This window comes from Plecotus auritus (genome assembly GCF_963455305.1).
Source record: "Plecotus auritus genome assembly, chromosome: 12".
NCBI lineage: Eukaryota > Metazoa > Chordata > Mammalia > Chiroptera > Vespertilionidae > Plecotus > Plecotus auritus.
Genome location: NC_137778.1, coordinates 24,035,356 through 24,056,448, shown reverse-complemented (window position 1 = coordinate 24,056,448; position 21,093 = coordinate 24,035,356). Strand labels below are relative to the sequence as shown.

The 21,093-nt window shown below is 39.1% G+C and overlaps 1 protein-coding gene across 2 annotated transcripts in view; it reads left to right on the top strand.

Moving 5' to 3' along the window:
• Positions 1–21,093, top strand: part of PAPPA2 (pappalysin 2) — a gene marked incomplete at its 5' end in the record, with an annotated part of 214,968 nt that overhangs the window by 110,966 nt on the left and 82,909 nt on the right. For both annotated transcript variants that reach the window (XM_080648252.1, XM_080648251.1), the window contains 5 exons: positions 764–855; positions 4,593–4,786; positions 7,713–7,859; positions 19,061–19,196; positions 19,636–19,852. In XM_080648252.1, coding sequence (XP_080504378.1) covers positions 764–855; positions 4,593–4,786; positions 7,713–7,859; positions 19,061–19,196; positions 19,636–19,852 — 786 coding nt within the window. The remainder of the gene's footprint in view (positions 1–763; positions 856–4,592; positions 4,787–7,712; positions 7,860–19,060; positions 19,197–19,635; positions 19,853–21,093) is intronic.

The following is a 21,093-nucleotide window of genomic DNA, read 5'->3' as shown; positions in this document are numbered from 1 at the left end:
TGTGTGTGTGTGTGTGTGTGTGTGTGTGTGTAAGTAAGCATTCTCCTAGCTCCCACTTTTTTCCAGCTTGCAGTTTTTAAAATTTTCAATTATGGTTGATAATCAATATTATTTTATATAAGTTTTGTGGTCAGACAATTATTTAACTTAAAAAGTGTCCTTCCCCCCTGATATTTTTAGTACCCACCTGGCACTATACATTGTCATTAAAATATTATTGACTATACTCCCTACACTGTACTTTGGCTATTTTGTAACTACCAATTTGTACTCTTTTTAAAATATATATATTTCTTTATTGATTTCAGAGAGGAAGGGAGAGTGAGAGAGAGAGAGAAACATCAATGATGAGAGAGAATCATTGATAGGCTGCCTCCTGCATGCCCCCCTACTGGGGATCAAGCCCACTACCCGGGCATGTGCCCTTGGCTGGAATCAAACCCGGGACCCTTCAGTCCGCAGGCCAATGCTCTATCTACTGAGCAAAACTGGCTAGGGCCCAGTTTGTACTCTTAATACCTCCCCCTTTTTCACTCAGCCTCCAACACCCCTCCCCTCTGGCAACCATCAGTCTGTTCTTTGTATCTATGAGTCTACTTCTGTTTTGTTTGTTCATTTATTTTGTTCTTTATTTTCTATGTATATGTGAAATCATTCATACATGTACTTTTTAATATGCAAAAGAAGTTAAAATGATGGTAGTGAGAAAGAGAAACCATTTTCTATATGTATGTACTCAGATATGTCTGTTTTTACCTTCTAGGAACCTGGGGGAAGAGTGTGACGATGGAGATCTTCTGAGTGGAGACGGCTGCTCAAGGACATGCAACCTGGAGGAAGGCTTCAACTGTGCAGGTGAGTTTAGGAACACCTGCGCAGGCTCATGTTCTAGGTTTAGAGGTATCCCCATGTCTTATTTTTGTGAACTCTTGATATCCTGTACCATACAGCTTAGTGATGATGATAATAATGACAGTGACATTTGATGGGTCTGTTGTGTGCCAGGCACTAATTGTTTCACATACATTATCTCATTTAATCCCTACTCTAAGTACAAGGTCACTAAACCGGGAACCAGGGACCTTAGGTATCTTGCTTTCTCTTATACGGCTGGAGGTGGTGACGTCAGAATTTGAGCCAGGGAGGTATGGCTCTAGCATCTGCATGTTAAACCACTAGGTTATACTGCCCCCTAGATTAATGTTGCCAAGGATTTCTCCTGGATCCTCATGTCTAATATCAATGTCAGCAAAGTAGCCCAATCATTATGGATTCTACAGAAAAATAAGGTAAGGTATCATTCTAAGCCAAAGGGAGTGCTGTGTTTCATGGATAAGATCATGAAGCACGACAGTGGGCCATAACATTTCTTAATCTTGGAGAATCACTGGTAATGAGTTAGAATGAGGTGGCTTTGACTCGAGACTCCTGCCACTCAGAGAGGCCACCCTTTTCCCAATTATGATAAAAACTGTCATCAGCAGGTTTCTTAGAAGTAGACTGTCTTCCCATTCCCATCTGCATACATTGTGTGATTCTGTAGGCATAACCACTCAGCAAAGTTATTTAAATAAATAGTGCATTTAAAAGTATTTTCATGTCCCTAAATCTCAAGATAAAGTAGGCTATGATTATAATTATGTAGAATTTATTAAGGTGCTAAGTACTGCACAGAACACACAAATGCCCCTGCTCTCTAGAACCGAGTCATAAAATCATAGGATCTTAGTAGTCTTCCATCCATCCAACTAGTACCATGAGCCTAAATACACCCTGCTCCCTGCCTGTATACAGGCCAATAGTGACGTGTGTCCAGCTTCCTTATACAGCTCCTGAGAGATGGGCACCTTCTATTTAAAAATGGCTTTATCTGCCATCAAATTCTCCTCTACTTCTTGGTTTGGAAACTGAGGCTGGGAGCATTTCAGTCACTCATCCATAGCATTACAGCGAGGTCCCCGCAAAGCCAGGCCTGGGACACAGCTTTCCTAATGCTAGTCAGGTGCTTTCTTCTTGCTGTGAAACTACAGAAGATCATCCCCCCTGCATGGTTTGATTTGACTACCATTCAGAAATGCCTCTCCATTATTCTCCTTTCCAATCCAAATGCCTCATCAGGTGCTTAGGTTTCTGGATGCTTCTCCATTTATCCTGACCTGGCATGCTTCATGTGGTCAATGTCCAGAAAGGAATTCAAGACTCCAGATGTGGTCTGGATGTGCAGAATATGTCGAACCCACTACCTGCCCCCTTGAGTACACAACTATTTGTTAATCCCACCTCTGTTTTCATCATCTCTTTTTGTCATACTTAGAGGGCTTATATTGAACACATATAGTAAGTCACCCTCTCTCCTCCCTGCTCCCAAAGACTGTGCCTTCTCTAGTGCAGCTCAAATCTCATTTGACTTCAGAGCCAACCTCACTTGGTTGCTATCACATCTGATCCTCGTAAATTTGGCTCGTATTTCCTGAGTCTCTAACTCCAGTAAGACTGCACCTAACTTTTACAGGGTGAAGTTAAATATGATATATTCCACAGTTAGACATCGGTTTCAGTGAGTAATACATTTCTAGTAGGCTAAGCATATAGTTCTATTTCATTATTTCTCCAAAGATTAGGCTTGAAGAAATTATTGTGAAATGTGTTTTAAAAGTGTCTGTTATTTTTTAGGTGGATTTGAAAAAGACAGAGGAAAAATTTTAAGTAGGTGATAAAAAAATATATAGAGAAGCAAGAAGAAACAGTCACTGGTTAATAAATAGAAAAACAAAACAAATATCTATATATATAAAAGCCTAAATGACCTACTGACCGGAACAACTGGTCATGAGCATGATCAGTGTGCCTTCACAGCCAACTGGCCAACCTCTGTGGTCTTTCCCCCTGGCTGGCAGGCCCCAATCACCTGATTGGGGCCGGGCCCTGGGCTGTGATGGGGAACTGGGGGTGGGTGGCGGCAGATGCAGCCCCTTTCCCAGGGGGACTGAGGGCCAGCTCCCTCCTCGGGGCCGCAGCCAACCTCCCGTGCCCCGTGCCTCCCCCCTGTCTGTACCCCCGGCCGGCAGGCCCTGATTGGCCCTGATTGCTGGCCAGGCCTAGGGAACCCACCCATGCACGAATTTCGTGCACCGGGCCTCTAAGTATATATTATAAACAATATATACATTATAAAAGATACATATATATGTACATATGTCTAAAATATATATGTTTATGTACATAAATACATATGTATATGTATCTAGAGAGGGAGAGAGAGAATCATCATGGGGAAGTCATTCCAAATACACATATATTGGCTTTGGGGAATGATTTGAACAAGCCCTAGGCTTAATGAAATGCAGGAATCTAAAGCCCCAAATAGGCTTAGAACCAAGTCCTTGGAACAGTGGCTTATTCCTGGCAAGTAAAGCTCAATTTACCACAGAAGGATCTTAGATTTGAATAAATTATTAAGGAAAATGATTAATAAACACGTTAATGAGCTGTGAAAATTACTGGAAAAGCCTTGTGGTACTGCTGTGAAGAATTAAAATGACTGGTATAGTAACGGTACATTTCAGTAATGATGTTATTGAGTGTGTATCTATGGGTTGCTTTAGTTTGAATCGTGATTTTGTTTTCATGTGCAGTTAAAGTAGAAGTGCGAAATTAGAATTGTGCTGCTAATAATAATTGTCCCACATTTTGGTAGAAAAAGCATTAGAACTTAATAAATGGTTTTATGACTGGCCCTCAGCTTTCTACATTTGAGGCTAGTTTACAGAGCAATAGATAAGTACTATTCACTTAGTCAGAGTTATCCTATGAGCGAGTATGGGTCAGTCCTGTCTGAGCTTGAGGCAGGGTGGAGTAATGGGGATCCCCTAAACCCCCATTATGTAAGCTTGGCTCAAATCCAAGCTCTGTGGCATATGAATCAAGGGGCTTTGACAAGTTACTCAAAATCACTGAGACTCAGGTTTCCTATTTATGAAACCAACAGAAAACACATACCTCACATGATTGCTGTGAGACTAAAAGAAACAATAGGTAGTAACCCGTGTAAACCTAGAGCCCAAATTGTCCAATTTCAGATCAGTTGCCTAGTGAGTTAAAAACACACAATTCAGCAGTGAAAAGTAATTGAAAAGCAGTCCCTCAAATGCTTTAATATTTCAAAAACTATGAAAGGGACCCAAATACCTAAAACATATCATTTATTTAAATTCTCTTTCTTCTTTTATCCACTTTTCTAATATTTCCAGGGTCCCCTAAATATCTTGATCAGCTATTCCTTAAAATTTATTTCTTCATCCAGCCCACAGCCACTATTTTTCTCCCTGTTTCTTCTCCCCCAATCCCACCCCTTTCTATACCTTTATTATATAGGTGGATTCTACCACTTTCCCATTGGAAAAGAATTCTGCTTCTTTAGGGTTTTGTGGTGTGTGTGTGTGTGTGTGTGTGTGTGTGTGTGTGTGTGTGTGTGGTCTGCATGTTTGGGGTGGGCATTTAGGCTGCCAATGGGTTGGCGAAAAAAATGTAATTATTTTTACATGACATATATAAAAACACATTTTCAAATGTCATACGATATTTTTTGGCAGGAGAGCCAAGCCTGTGCTATGTCTTTGAGGGAGATGGGATATGTGAACCTTTTGAGAAGGAAACCAGCCTCATAGACTGTGGCCTCTACACTCCCAGCGGATACCTGGATCAGTGGGCTACCCACGCTTACTCCGCTCATGAAGACAAGAACAAGTGTCCTGTTTCCTTGGTAACAGGAGAACCTCATTCCACAGTAAGTTAAGCCAGAAGAGTCAAGTCTGAGAAAATTGTGAAGTGACATTTTTCTCCTGACTTTGGCATCACATTTGGTCCTTACTGGACTAAGAATAAGATAAGCTAGTATAGAAAAGCTTTTAGACTGGCAATCAAATTTATCCACACCCCCCTCACCCATGAACTCTCATCAGTTTTTATCTGACTATGCAGTGGTTGGCTTCTAGGTATACAGAACCAACTCAAAATTAACCTTAGAAGTACACATATTAAAAATTACACTTGGGCTTTGTGTTTGAGAGAATTTATTTTAAAAAAAGAAGAAGCAGGAAAGAGTCTGAATGCTTGAATTACACTACCAGATCCACCAGTATAACTATTATTATTACTACGTGACATTTGACAAGTCACTTAACCTCTCTGGGCCCGTTTTCTCATACATAAAATGGGTATGCTAATCATTTTGTATTCAACTCAATGATTTACTACAAAGATCAAATAAAATTAAAAAAAATATATATATTAAAGCCCTAGCTGGTTTGGCTCAGTGCATAGAACATAAGCTTGTGGACTCAAGGGTTCCAGGTTTGATTCCACTCAAGGGCACATGCCCAGGTTGTGGGGTTGCAGGCTCAATCCCCAGTAGAGGGTGTGCAGGAGCAGCCAATTAATAATTCTCTCTCATCATTGATGTTTCTATCTCTCTCTCCCTCTCCCTGCCTCTCTAAAATCAGTAAAAATATATTAAACACAAAATATACACTGAATGGCCAGATTATTATTATCTCTGAACACCTAATAACCTGGCCACACACACACACACACATATTGGAGGCCCGGTGCATGAATTCATGCATGGGTGGGGTCCTGCCAGCCTGGCCAGGAGGAGGGGACGTTGGCGGTTGGCTGGATTGCCTGCTGGTCAAACTCCTAGTCGAGGGGACAATTTGCATATTAGCCTTTTATTATATAGTATATACACTGAGTGGCCAGATTATTATGCATTCAGACATCATAATAATCTGGCCACTCAGTGTATATTAAAGAGCAAAGTATAATCTGATTTAAAGAATTCTTATTATTGAAGAAACTCTAGAGTTAGTACTAAGAACAAATCTTTTGTGTACATTTTTTTTAGAATATCCATCTAAATAGGAGATCCTCTGAGGACTCTAAATATTGAATTCTATGAATTATAGTTGAATATTGAAAAGCAGATTAAGAGCTTGGCTGTTGGCTACTATTTTTGGTGTGTCTGTTGCCAAATAAACTCTTCCATTCAACATAACAATGGGCAATAACATTCCTTTCTAGATAAGTGAGATTTCATGCTCTAAGTATTTTAGGCCAGGGTGAAATTGCTGGATTTTAAACTTGTGGAGATATCCCCAGGAGATTGAGGGACCAACCAAGGTTCCTGCTTCAGTTCTGGAAACTCGTCAAAGACCCAGATGTCTCCTGGGGTCTAGTTCTTTGCATCCTTGGCTTGCAACTTTCTTCCTTTTGCTGGTAAAATGATTGCTGTTCTTAAAGGCATGAAGTAGGCATTTCAAGCAGGAAGAAGGGAAGTAAGTGCAGGCTAGCACCTATTTTTTATTGGGAAAATAGCAGCTTTCCTGGAAGTTCAACACTATAGACTTCCACCAACATCTTTTTGGTCAGATCCAGGTCACGTAATCACTCTTAGTTGTAAGGGACCCTGAGGAGATGAGCATTTATAGCGAGATACACTGTCCCCTGAAACAAAACTGGAGTTTGTTAATATAAAAGTAAGGTGAAATGGATATGGATAGGCAACTAGCCACATTGGCCACACTCCCTCAGTCCAATTCTGGCATTTCCCCCAGAGTTCTGGTGCCCAGGAAGCCAGGGATGTTGGGAGATTCTGTTAGTGACAGTTTTCTAAAGTGGTTTTTAGTCTGATACTGAATTTTTTGAACTGGAACCCGGATTCTTTGTCTGCCGGAATCAAAGAATGAATCCATGGACAGAAAAGTGGTATAGCAAAGATGGATATTTATTGAAGAACAAGTACAGATGCCCACGTGGGGAGGGGGAAGAGTCTCACTGGGTTCTTTTTCCCCAGGGCTTATATAGGCTGCAGAACTTGGTGCCTTCATATCCCCTCTGGTCACTAATCCCTTAGACTGGTTACTATAGTAACTCCTGGGCTCAAAGGTCGAACCTCACATGGGACCTGTGAGGTTCTTCCCCCCCCCCCCACACCCCCTCCTTCCTTCTGAATGAAGGGCTTCCTTCTCTTTATTTTGTAAATGTGACCTTTCTTGGCTACTTCCAGTTCCCTTGTCTTATGTAAATATACCTGTTGCTGCCTCATTGTCTTATGGAAATGTAACTGCACCTGGCTTCCTTGTGTTATGGAAATATACTTTCTCCCAGTCTGCAGCCCCTTGCTTTCCATGAACCCCAATTCTAAAAAAAATCCCTAAGCCTGCTTATGTGTCCCCCTAAAATTCCTGCTTCAGAGCTGTCTGTCTTCCCTAAGTGAAGTGGAAGAAATGTCCTGGAGTTTCTCACCTCTGGCTCCTTTGCCCATCTGAATGCTCAGCAGTTCCCTGAGTTAGTAGCCTCTCTCCTGGGTCAAGTAGGTGCTGCAATGTAAAGATCTAACCATCATCCTGGACAGACTTCCCTGGCTAATTCCAGAAACAGTTGCCTTAAACGTGCCAGGACTATTTTGGGGCAAGATCCCCTGGTTGACGGTGGGCTGAGAGTTGGCACATGTGTTTTTCTACCCAGGCAAGTTCTCTCTGGAGGCTAATGGAGAGAGCTGAGGCATTCCTCTACACTGAGAGAAGTTTTCTGCCAATAATGCAACTATTAGGCATTCAGAAAGAGAGGAAAACTTTGGCTTTGAGTTGGAGAGTTTCCTTGTCTTATCTTTCACCCTCCACATTTAATTTTTGGTTGAAATTGCATTTCAGATTTGCACAGCCTACCATCCAGATTTACTGGACCACCGACCCCTTCCTGGCTGGCTTCCCTGTGTCCCCAGTGGAAACAGATCTGGAGAGGAAGGCAGTGAGCAGCTTGAAGGTAGCCTGGAGAGAGAGGATGAGGTTTGGCTCAAAGTAAGTGGCCCAAATGTGTGTGTGTGTGTGTGTGTGTGTGTGTGTGTTTTATAAAAGCTGAAGATAGATTATACATGTGTCTATACATATGTATGCACACATGTGTGCACATATGTGTGTGTGTGTTTACACATTCATTGGAATGACTTGTCAGAATATTTCCTTTTGTCATCTCCATGTGTTTACATTTTGGGTTTGTTTTCACCTATTTTTGAAATTTATGCTTCTTTTTAAGTAATCAGTTTATCGAAGTGTGACATACAGGAAAGTGCCAAGATCGGAATTGCACAAATGAATGAATTTTTGCAAAGTATACACTCTAACCACCACACAGATCAAGAAACAGAACATTAACATCACCCGCAAAAGGTTCTGTCATTCTCCTCAGTTATTATGCCACAGAGGTATTTACTATTTGTACTTCTAGCACCATAGGTTAGTTTTGTCTGGTTTTGAACTTCTTGCGAGAACCTTTACAGTATGTACTTTCATCATTACAATGTCGCATTCCAGTGCATAGATACATCACACTTTATCCATATTCATGAGCACGTGGATTGTTTTTAGTTTTTCTCTATTATGATATTACAAATAGTTCCGCCATAAACTTTCTGTATACTTTTTGTGGTGAATGTATAGAAATAGTTGAGTAGATTTGGAACTGCTAAATCATAGATAGGCAATTGACCAGCTTCAGTAGATAAATCCACTTATTTTTCCATAGTAGTTGTACTTCCATCAGAGGCTTAAGAATATTGCAATTGCTTCAAATTTTCACCAGATGTGGTATCTGACACCTTAATTTCAGATATTCTGAAATTAAGGGCATGTAAAGGATCCCCCTCTGGTTTCAGTTTGTTCTGCTTATTCATTTTTTATTCTGTTCTCCTGATCTGTATGTTCTTGCATCGACATTACACTCTTACTTCCTGAATGTTTTTGATGAGTCTTAAAATCTGATAATGTAAGTTCTAAAACTTTCTTTTTTCCTAGAAAGTATTGGCTGTTTTTGGTCCTTTGAATTTCCATATACATATTATAATCAGCTTCAGTTTCCACATGTGGAAAAAATAATCTGATGCAGTTTTATTTGGGATTTCATTGAATTTATGTCAATTTGGGGAGAGATTTCTCTTTAACATATTAGTCTTCTAATACGTTCTTTCTGTTAATTAAATCTTCAGTTTCTTTTAATATTTTACAGTTTTCAGTCAAAAGGCAGTTTTTATTCTATCAAATGCTTTTCTGCATCTGTGATGTTCTTATTATTTTCTCCTTTGTCCTGTCAGTGTCTTGACTTTGATAAACTTTTAAATGTGAACCAATCTTACATACCTGGAAAAAAAAACAACAACTTGAAGGTGATGTGATGTACAATCCTTTGTCAATAATTTGGGAAGTGATTTTGTAGATATTTTAAGTGATTTTTCATCTATGTTCATTAGAGCTTGGCTCCCAATTTTCTTATAGTTTACCATCTTGTCGGGTTTTATGATGAAGGCTAGATTTTACTTCCTAAAATAAATTTCCTTTTTCTCCAATCCTCTGGAATATTTTATGCAAGGTTGGTATTAATTTGGGAGGTATTCATCAGTGACACTATTTGAACCTGGAGTTTTCTTTGAAGAAAAATATTTAATCCTTTTTTAAGCTTTCAAGGTTATAAAATAATTCTGAGGGCTTTTTTTTAAGGCGACTTTTTTTTCTTGGACTAATTCCCTCTGGGCATCTTCATCCTTTTTGTCAGCACCACTTCCCTTGTTCACACTGACAAGTTCAAATTCACTGAGCTCCTCAGGCCTGGACACCTAGAGTCTCTCCAGTGGCAGTGGCCCCAGCATTCCCACAGTCAGCTATTATTTCTATAACTCTATTTACCTTTAATTCAGATTTCACTTCCACCATTATCTTTTGTTTTTGTTTTTGTTTGTTTGTTTGTTTGCTGTACTTTTATTCTTGTTGGCAAATTTCCTCTTCTGATTATCAATTTTTGTAAAATGCCATGTGGTTTTATCACTGGGAGATGGAGGCAACACAACTACACACTTTTCTGTCTCTGTATGAACTGAAGGGCAGGGATACAGTGACCAATCAGTGATAGACTTTGAAAGAAGTGATGGAATTGGTCACTGATCATGATTGTTCTAGTAGTTTTTTTGGTGGAATCTCTAGGGTTTTCTATATACAGTTTCATGCCATCTGCAAATAGTGACAGCTTTCCTTCTTCTTTCTAATTCTGATGCCCTTTATTTCTTCTTCTTGTCTGATTGCTGTGACTAGGACTTCCACTACTGTGTTGAATTAGAGTGGCAAAAGTGGATATTCCTGTCTTACTCCCGATGTTAAGGGCCATGCTGTAGTTTTTGCCCTTTGAGTACGATGCTGGCTATGTATTTCTATAACATTTACTATATAAATCTCCCCTTCACTTATTGCACATTTTTAAAAAAAATTGCATTAGCTATTATTTATGAACACTTATTTTTCCATGTAAGTTTCAGAATAAGCCTTAGATAATTTCTTCTGCTTCTTGAAAAACATACTGGTGTATATGAGCTGAAATAATCAAACACTTGATTTTCATCAGTTGACATCATGTGATTTTTCTCCTTTGATCCATCATTATGTTGAATCACATCAATAGATTTTTTTTTTTTTTTATATATCAAATCATTTTTGCCTCCATGAAGTAAATTTACTTGTTTATGGTATTTTTAAAATATATTCATGGATTTTATTGGTTAATTTTTATTTTGGATCTTTGCATTTGTATTTATATGTGGAATTAGTTTATATTTTTCTTTTTTGAATATTCAGATTATACAAGCCTTATAAAATTGGACAGTTTCCCCCTTTTTAAATTTTCTGAAATGACATGTATCAAATAGGAGTTACCCATTCCTTCAAAATTTGGCAGAACCCACCTATAAAACCAACTGGGCCTGTGCTTCTTAGAGAAAAGATTTATGATTGTCATTTAAATGACTTTGGTTTTATTAAAATCAATTTTTCATTTCCAATTTTGGACTATTTGATATTTCCATAAATGTATTAATTTCTTCCACATGTTCAAATTTAGTGCTGATAGTTGTTCATAATGTATTTTTATATTATTTACAGTTATCAACCCCTTTATATTATATATTTTTGGACTTTCTTTTTCTCTTTTTTTCTTCTGATTACTCGTGCCTGGGATTTCTTCAAAACTAGCTTTCAGTTTTCTTTATTTCTTTTATCATTCTAGTTTGATAACTCACTGATTTCTATTCTTATCTTTAGCATTTCTTTTCTTCCTGTGTCTCTGGATTTACACCTGCATTCTTTGTTAGCTTCTTGTATTGAATCTTGAATAATTTGTTTTCATTGTTCCTTAATTTCCCCCCTCTAAGTACACCTGTAATTGTAGCCTATGAATGTCAACATACACTACTTTCATTATCAATATGCCCTAAGTATTTTAAAATATCTCATAATTTCTTTTTAAAATCATGGGGTTTTAAAAGCATTTTGTTTCTAGCACTGATTTTTCAGACTATAACAACTTTATTATTATGACAGCTGATTATGAGATATTTTTATTTGTCCTCTTCTTCATGGCCCTACATTTTATTAGGAAGCACTTAAATAGTGAGCCTTTATTCATTCAGAAATTAAGGACCAGTTTGTGTTAGAAATGTGTATTCGCTATTTGTTGGTCAAAAAGTGTCTACCAAACTTAACATTTCTCTCTCTTTTGTTTGTTAAAATTATCTATAATATCCTTTCCTCCATTCCTTTATTCTTTTTTATTAGTGTTCTCTGTTTTTCTTTATTTGATCTGTTCTTTTCTTTAATTGTGCATTCTTATATCTTTCCAATTTCGGATTGCAAAAAAAAGTATTTCAGATAAACAGTGAATAAATTTTAAGTGTAAGTAAGTTCTACTTTATATTCAAGACACGCTTATGCTAAAAAATTATTTGTTGTTGCTCTGATATTAAAATTTTGTTTTTGTTTGTTTTTCCTAAATCAGGTAATCCTTATAATTCTTTTTAATTTAATCAGTCAGGTGATAATACTCTATTTAGAGATGACTTCAACCATCCAGAAAACCATCCAAATTTCATGATTTAGCAAAAAAAAACAAAACAAAAAAACTCATGTGTAGAAGGCACCAAGTCCAATTATTACTTTGAATTTTTTCGACTTTGTTCATAGGAAAGTTGACAAGACCCTTTGTTAGAGACTGTTTACTTTTGCATGGAATTCTAACAATATTAGTTTTCTGAATTTTCAGTCTGGCATAGGAAAGGAGCAACAAATTAGTAGGGAATTTAAAAATTGGGAGGAAACATGTACTCAGAGAAACAGTATTTTAAACCCTGTCTTTGCCACTAACCAGTGAAGAGACTTTACATAAGTCATATAATCATCTTGGGCACCAGTTTTCTTAGCTTTAAAATGAAGTGTTTGGACTAAACAATTCATTCCAGGTCTGCATTTTATTTTAAGCTTGATGGTACATTCTTAAAAACGTGATAAACACGTATTATTAATAAGAGAACAGACTTAGGTCATCAGATTCTAAGGGCAAAGATAGTTATATCCATTGATGGCTTTAGGGCCTTGCTGCTCAAAATACAGTTGGCATCCAAGAGCATTTGTGCCACACAGAGCGAGGTAGAAATGTAGAATGTCAACGAGCCAGAGAATTCTCTGTTTAAGAAGGCAGGACTTCTAGTATATGTTGGAATTATTTCTGTACACATGATTGAAATTTCTAAAAAGCTTTTGCCTTTCAAAAGAAAGTCTTCTATTTGGAAAATTAACCTGTGAAGTTCCCTGCATTGCCTGGGGAATCCTGAGAAAGCAACAATGACTGTGTATATATGATTTTTTATTTTCATCCCAACCTAGCCTGGTACATTGAAAGAGGAAGGGCATGTCCCCATGCCTACAGTTTATCCTCAGAGACTAAAGCACTCATTGTCCACTTTCCTATCTGATTACTGCTAATCTAACTTTTCATTGATTTTCATGGAAGCTGTTACAGGCTTGGACATGACAACTGAGCAGACTCCCAGTATCATGAATAATTGAGATAGCACTTTTTTTTTTTTCTCCAACCAGAAGGAAGCTTGCCTGGCTCTGCAGAGTGCTCCTTCATCCCCTCACCTATGCATTTTTGTTTCCAAGAGAACCCTCTCCATCTATAGTCTATAACACCTTGTCTCTTGCTCAGATTTTGTCAAAAGTGGAGTTTCCCCAGGATTCAGACTCTGAGATGAAGTGTTCCATGCAAAGATTGATCAAGAACTTTCCTTGGGATCAATGGCTGTGGGGGAGTGAAAGAAATAGGAGTGAGCAGAGGGAAAAATAGCCACATTAAACTGTCAGCATCCCATCCCACAGGAGCTGGGATAACGCTTTTGAATTGACCCACCTATATACCACTCACTCCTATCAAAAGCCCATTGGACATGGATTTCTGCCCTCTCCTCCCATTCCGGCAAAGTGGCCTGACCTTGTGATGGTATTCTTCTCTAAGGCCAGTTTCCAAAAACAGACTGCTGTGCACTGAGTGCTCAGTCATGAAGGAGGGGATCTGGGACAGACCACAGTATTCCCTAAAGATTTGGTTTTGTATGTTTCTGATACCCCTCAGTCTCACAAGTTCTAACACGGATTCTCTACATACTTAGCCCTAATGTTTAAAATCACAGATGAGGAAAATTCTTAGGAAGAATTGAGTCAATGAGTTGATTCTGATCCGAACCCTTTCACTTACTTGCCAAAGCACACATTTCAAATGTCTCCCTTTGGACAGTGAGGGTCATCATAGTGGTTCCCTCTTCACTTTACAGAATGACCTCACACTTCTGAAAAAAGAGCCATATAAGCTCACGCTGTCTATAGCCTCACTTGTACTCTGAAAGAACAACACAGAAAATCACCTGGGTTTTGACCAATACCAAGAGAGACAGGGGTTTGGACAAGGGAATGAAGTTAAATCAGGTTCAAAACTCCCTCACATTTTAACTCACATCCTCCAGTATGGAGGCCACCAACACGCTCAGTGGCAAGAGGCTAGTTGCCTCACACCTTCCTTTTATCTGTTAAATTTGGACTTCAGCTAAATCCCTGAAACTCTTAGAGTTAGTCTCTCTCTTGTCAAATTTCTGAAATCTACACAGACTGCAGTGTTATTAGGGGGATCCATATAAAATTTCCAATATTTGATAATTATTCATCTACAAAAAGGCATATAGGTCAACCAATAGTGCAAGCATTCTTAATTTCTTTTGACAACCTCCCTCCCAGTTGGACTGCTAATAGCTTTTAAAGAGTTCTCTTAGCTCCCTGAAATTGTATGAAACTTTTAGGCCTATGTGTTTGTATGACTTCATTTTGGGAGGTAGAAGGGGCACAAATGTCAACACATTTTCTAAGGAATCTGTGATTTCCTGCGCACTCCAAATTAACAACCATTGGGCAGTCAAAAGAATACAGGACAAAGTTGGAAACCTAAATTCCTGCCTCTCTAGCATTTAGCTAGAGGAAGTCACTTAAGCTACCAGAATCCTGCTTTCCCCACTTCTATAATATAACCTTTGTATTCTGGGGCTATTACAGAACAAAAGTCTCAAATAGGAGTAGAAACCAAACAAACTTGATGGAGGCTCCGGCACAGCATGGGATCACTCTTGGCAAACTGTCAAGTGCGACACAACCAGATTGGATGTCTGCCCATCTCATCCTACTCAAGGGCTTCCCCCTTCTCTCTTGGGTCAGGAAGTGCCATAGATGAATGAAGATTGAAAGGCACAGGAAAAAAATAACAACCCTGTAACTAACCAAAAGCATCTTAAAGCCTCAAAGAAGATTCTTTTCAAGTTTGTGGTATAGTTTGAGGGTCTACTCTCCAGTGACCACCACAGAGGATGACCTGGAAGTTGAAATGCTTGGCTTGGGAGTATATTAAGTGTTTCTACCATGCAGACACACTGAAGAGGGATTTCTTAAGCCCAAACAGTTCTGTGCTAGAGAAACATTCTTTCAGCTTTTCCCTCATGAGTGGCCAGAAGTTAGATCTAGTGGTTAACATGCAAGTTTTGGATGAAAAAACAACTGAGGGTGTGGGACTGGTTTTCTACTTCTGTCCATAACTGTCCGTCCGTCCATCCATCCATCCATCCATCCATCCAATTTATGTTTTCTCTGTTTCAAAGTATATTGCAATGAATTCACTTAGCTAATTTCATTGGCAATCCCTCTATCTTGAGAACATTCCTCAGTCCCGGTAATCATTTTTCTAAAAGATCTCGCCTCCTTTCTGATGTCCACCTATAGTTTTTCTTCTTCATAAGAGCCATGTTCAAATTCATTTTATGTTGGTCATATATGACATGAATTTAGTCTCCTTGTTAAGACAAATTATAAAACCTTATAGATAAAGCCACAATTCCCTTGCCCTCTTAGCATCTTAGTCGTTTTTTTCTCTTGGGGCATTTCAGATCTGAGTAATCTCCCTGAAGGTGCATCTGAGGTGCTTTGCCCTGAAGGGGGTGGGGCCAGCTGTTCAGACAATGCACTTGGTGTGGCGATTAGAGGGCTGTCATACTTGTAATGCCAAAGGTGGCATGGGGGTAGAATTAGTAAAAGCTTCATGTGGCCAAATTTTCTGCTTCAGTCACTAACTATCTTTCATATCTAGGGACACAAAATTCATTATTTTATATGAAGTAAAAATAGTTTGGACTATTATATGTATTAAAATAGCTGTGACTTGGCTATGGAAAAAGAACTTTAAAAATATTCTATGTTTGAATAAGGAATACACATTTAATATTCTAATTATACTGTAAATTCTAGAAGTTTATATGTACAATACAAGTATGTTTTTAATATATATATATATATATATATATATATATATATATTGATTGATTGATTGATTTCAGAGAGGAAGGGAGAGGGAGAGAGAGATAGAAACATCAATAATAAGAGAGTATCACTGATCAGCTGCCTCCTGCATGCCCACTATTGGGGATGGAGCCTGCAACCTGGGCATGTGCCCCAACCTGGAATTGAACCATGACCTCCTGGTTCATAGGTCGATACTCAACCACTGACGCACACAGGTCAGGCAAAAATACATTTTTAATAATTGTATATTGAACTGAATTTCCTGAAAAGTCTCATAAAAGAGTTATATATATGTATATATAATGTATTTTTCATAGAGTCCACTTATAAAGTAGAGATACATTCTAAACCAAGAGCCTCAAATATTGCCAGTTTCTATGAAAGTAGAACCTAGAGTAGCAAATCACATTTCTATAAGGACCAATTTAAAATAATCTATACAGTTCAGAAAATCACAATTTTCTAGATACCAAAATGTATGGATGTATGTTTCATTTAAAAATTTTATTTTTTATCCTTGTCTTCCTGAAGTATAAACAAAATAAAAATATTTTTTTGAACTAACTATTGAACATTGAGCCCTTACTAGATTATAAGCATTGTTCTATGTGTTTTCAGATGATTTCATCTCATCCTCATAGTAGCCTCATGAGATTGGTAGTATGTCTGTTTCTCAGGTGTGGGGAAGAGGGACCTTGGGCTTAGGGAGGAGAGATGATGGGTTGCTCAAATTTACCCAGAGAGTTAAGAGGGAGCTAAGAGTCAAACCCAGGGTTCTGCCTGGCCAGCCCTCTCTCCAGAATGGTGAACATAGTTGGTCCATTTTATCCCACTTAGATTGATTAAGCACATGTGTAGCAGATTCAAACCTCTGATTTTGAAGGTCCGACGGCTGTATGAGAGAGTTTGTACTTTCCTTGCTGCTGTTATGGAGCCTATTTGATGTTTAGATGAGAATGGAATTTAGTTCCCTCTTCTGTGTCGCTCTGAGAAGAAATACCCAAGAGTGGACATCTTAAACCTTTATCAGATCCTTGCCTTTCTTTGCTTTGTTTATCTCTGCCTTCCTCTGCCTCTGTCTCCTTTGTAAGTCTCACCTGTGGTTTTTCCGCTGGAGCCAGGGCCTGGAAATCCTGGCATAGCCACATTCCACAAATTGAGGCTCAGAGAGGGACACTGCCACCAGGAGCTGGCTCCAGGGTTCAAAGTGATTGGTATTCAAAGACCCTTAGAGCAAGGAGACACACTTCTGGAAGATGTAAAATGAGTTGGAGGTTTTGGGAACAGGCCCTCAGGACAGAGAAATCCACACCATCAGACCTACTCCTACTAATTAGTTTCATGTGGGTGGTGTCTGTGTGGGACCGCAACTGAAGGTGGGAAGACTGGGCTTCCTGTTCCTTGTTGAAGCCCACCCCACTCATCAAGTCTGAGGCTATTGGGGTAAAGCCACCAGGTCCTTGTTTAGACTCTGTCTGTTCCTGGTTCAGGAAACAACCCAGAACTTTCTTCCAGCACTCGGTCTCTTTTGTGGTGTGTGAAAAGGAAGAGGTTGTGGGCGTTTCCAGGCGACTTTGATGTCCTTTGCTGCTGGAGTTGAGGGCTTTGCGCGAGGCGAGGCTGTTGGTTACCTTACCGTGTGTTTCATGTCTAGCCCTCATCTAGCCAGGGACAAAGGACCTCATATTGCAAGCAATAATCTATGGGTCTGGATATTTCTTAAGTTGTAAAGCAATATTTATTACTTCAAAGAGGGGAAATGAAAAAGGGGGTAAAGACACTGTAAAAAGAGAGTGTAGCTGGTCTTTCCCTCAAAGGAGGAGAGGAAGAAGGGAGACTTGTGCTCCATCGACCACTGCAAATCATAAAATCCCCTAATTAAGCCAGCAGTGCAAATGAACACTATAAGCACACCACCAAGATTTGGGAAAATTTAGTCTGCGGACAAGGAAGAATTCTCGTGAAAATGGAAAACATGTTTTACTTTTGAGAGGAGGTCCCTGCCATTCCATGTGGACCTCACTTTTACTCCAAGGACAGTTTTCTTGGGCTTCATCACCCTCAGAACCTGAAAAAAAGCTAGAAATGTACACAGGTTTTAACAATGTGACTCCCAGATAACACCAGGGAAGGTGGGAATTCCTTCTCAACAGAAATTAAGAGCAATGTTGAACACACCATACAGTATACAGATGATGTACTATAATATTGTACCACTGAAATCTTATGTAATTTCATTAACCATTGTCACTCCAATAAATTCAATAATAAAAAAGAAGAAAAAGAGAGTCAAATTGACTTATGGTTTCCTAGTATCTCCCTACTTTATTTGCTATGTAAAAAAATATTTAATTGCCCTTCTACAGACTAAAATCATTCTGCAATCAGTAAACAAATATCTTGAATATGTATGCAATCCAAAGGGTAAATAAATAAAGTCCTATATGGAAAAATAAAATCCACTGTAAAAATCAGGAAAAAAAAAAGAATAACGTTGAGCTATAGGAAATAAAACTAGAATTACCACCTCAAATGATTTCAGTGGAAAAAGCAGCTCTTTGGGTCATCCCCAATTCTATGATGTTTTCTTTCATAATAAAGGATTTCCAGGGGTAAGACTTCCATAGTTCATTCTGTAAGACTGTTTGTTGTTAATAAGCCTAACCATGGAGGCATATTCTTTATAAATAACCAGGTTTTTTTGTGCCTCAGTGTTGGCTTATTTTCCAACCAAGGACAGGACATATATGCTTGGGGCACCAGGAGACCCACATAAGAATAAACAGTTTGGCAGCTTCTAATCTCACACACAACAGACTTCGAAATCATCTCTCCCCCATGTCATAGTTCATGTGCTAAGTGGGAGATTCTGATAAAAATGTTAGGGGAAAATGGGGAGGTGGGGAAGAATAATTACCTGGGCTGGTTCAGAGCAAAACATTAGCTCAGTGACCGTCTTTGTCCACTGCTCTCACTGTGAAGACAAGGAGGTATTGGCTGGCCCTGTGGTGCCTTATTGTCTCCTTGAGTGAACTTTCTGAGGCATTTAAAGAAAGACTGGTTGAAGCAAAAAAGAAACAGTTGAGGCCAGAAGTCCCAGAAAAAGATGGGAAGCTCAGTAGCTGAAAGTTACCTTCTTTTCATCTGATTTTATTTAACTTTTGCTGTGACCTTGGACATCTTTGTGTGCCTACTCCACATTCTTCTCATTTGTAAGGGAGAAGGGAGCTCTTACTTAATGTGTCTTGATAGCCCAATGGAGATAATGGCTCACACATGTCTGTGCTTCTGCCTAGGTGTGTTTTAGTAGACCAGGAGTGGCCACAACAATTTTTATTTTCTTGACATCTGATGGCCTGGTATCTGGGAAACATCAACGGCCCACAGTGACCATCCACCTGACTGATATCAGTGGAAACAACCACTCTCTTGGTGAGTCTGACAATAGGGTTTCTAGAGGACAGTCCTGTAATCCAGGAGTCAGCTCCATATCTGTCTCTGATATTTTTTGGGACCTTGCGCATGTTACACAGCTATTAAAGAGAGATTAAAATGAATACTAGATATGAAAAAATGGTACTACATCAGTGATTTTCAACCTTTTTCATCTCATGGCACACCAAAAAAAAAACATGTTTTTTGCTGATATGACAAAAAAAAGGTATAATTTCGAATCATCCACACTGGATGGCTATTGTGTTGGCTGTTATCATTTTTTTTTTCATTTGACAATCTGAGGGACAAGAGGTCAGTGCCTCTGACTAAATAGTCAGGTACTGCATGTTTTAAAAATTCTTGCAATACACCAGTTAAAAATTGCTGAGCTACCCGAATGTCTTAACATATGATTCATGTCCTTATTTCTCTCCAGGAATCTATGAACTGTCATGCCGGCATAACCCACTGGTTGTCAATGTGACCCTTCACCCGAATGTCCTCTCCCACCTTACCGCCTCCATGCTGCTGAATTTCTCATCCCCATTCGTTGGCATCTCAGCGGTGGTTCTCAGGACAGCCTCCCACCTGAATCTTTCACTTCCTAATGACTGTGTACCAGAGCATGAGGGGCAAAATCATCAGGGACAGAGGTACAAAGTCCTCTTCCTTCCTTTCTTCCTTTCTTTTCCATGTGGCTGTGATGAGATGCTATCAGTTCCATACATAGATAGCATTGTGTATGCAGTGGGTGCTTAATCACTAACTAGAAAAAGGGGCTAAGAACTGCTAAAAAGACATAAGTAAGCAAAGAACCATTTATGTTTTATATTTTGTTTTTTATTTCTTTACTGAGCATAATATTTTATGTAACCATTTAACATCTTTACAAGGTCTTAAAATCTTTTTTATGTATAAAACCAATGCCTTTAAATTAACCTTGTTATATAAACTGCCCAAAATTTGTGGCCAAAAACCCAGTTTTCCCTAAGCAATCTATGCTTTCTCACTTGCTCCCACCTGAACAGTGTATATAGCAAGGCTAACAGTTAGTTTCCAAGGTGTGTGATATAATCAAGTAGAGTTACATATGGAAAGCAAGAATATGTTAGCTATATGTGTCTTTTTTGTGGATATCTGTGATTGTCATCATATAGATAGACCCTTCTTGGACTTCAGCTGAAGGTAGTGGAGGGACTTTAATTTGTAGTGTTGGTGTGCCCAGGTTGGCCCTGATGGAGAGCACACCAAACACAGTAATCTTTGCTGTAGCTGGGCTGGACTCATTCTATGAATGGTCTGATCAGTTGGGTGGGACACTAGGTAACAGGTTCAGTCCCTCAAGGAGTGTGGTCCCTTAGGCAGTTGGAATCCTAGTCACAAAAGCTTGGTTTCCAGGCCATGCTCCATCACCAAGGAGAAAGTCTTATACCACCATACCCAACCTAGGTATATAAGAAACCCAACCATAGTTATGGAATAAGAATAGATGTCACTAATATAATATCTTAGTTATCTTCTGCTGTGTAGCAAATTATACCAAAATGTAGTGGCTTATCACAATTTGTGTGGGCCAGGAATCTCAATGCACATCAGCTGGGTGCCTCTGGCTCAGAGTCTCTTATGAGGTTTCCATCCAGCTGTTGGCCAAGGCTGCAGTAATCTCAAGGCTTGAGTAGAGCTGAAGAATTCACTTCTGAGCTCACTCCTGTGGCTGTTGGCAGACCCCAGGAGATTGAAATCCAAGCTCTCTCACCCAGGTGCTGACAGTGGGCATGCTCATGAAGGTGTTGCTCCTCTCCTTGCTGTGTGAGCTCCTCCATAAACTGCCTGAGTGTCCTTTTGACACGGCAACTAATGATCTAAGTGACAAAGAGGCGAGAGCATTTGAGTA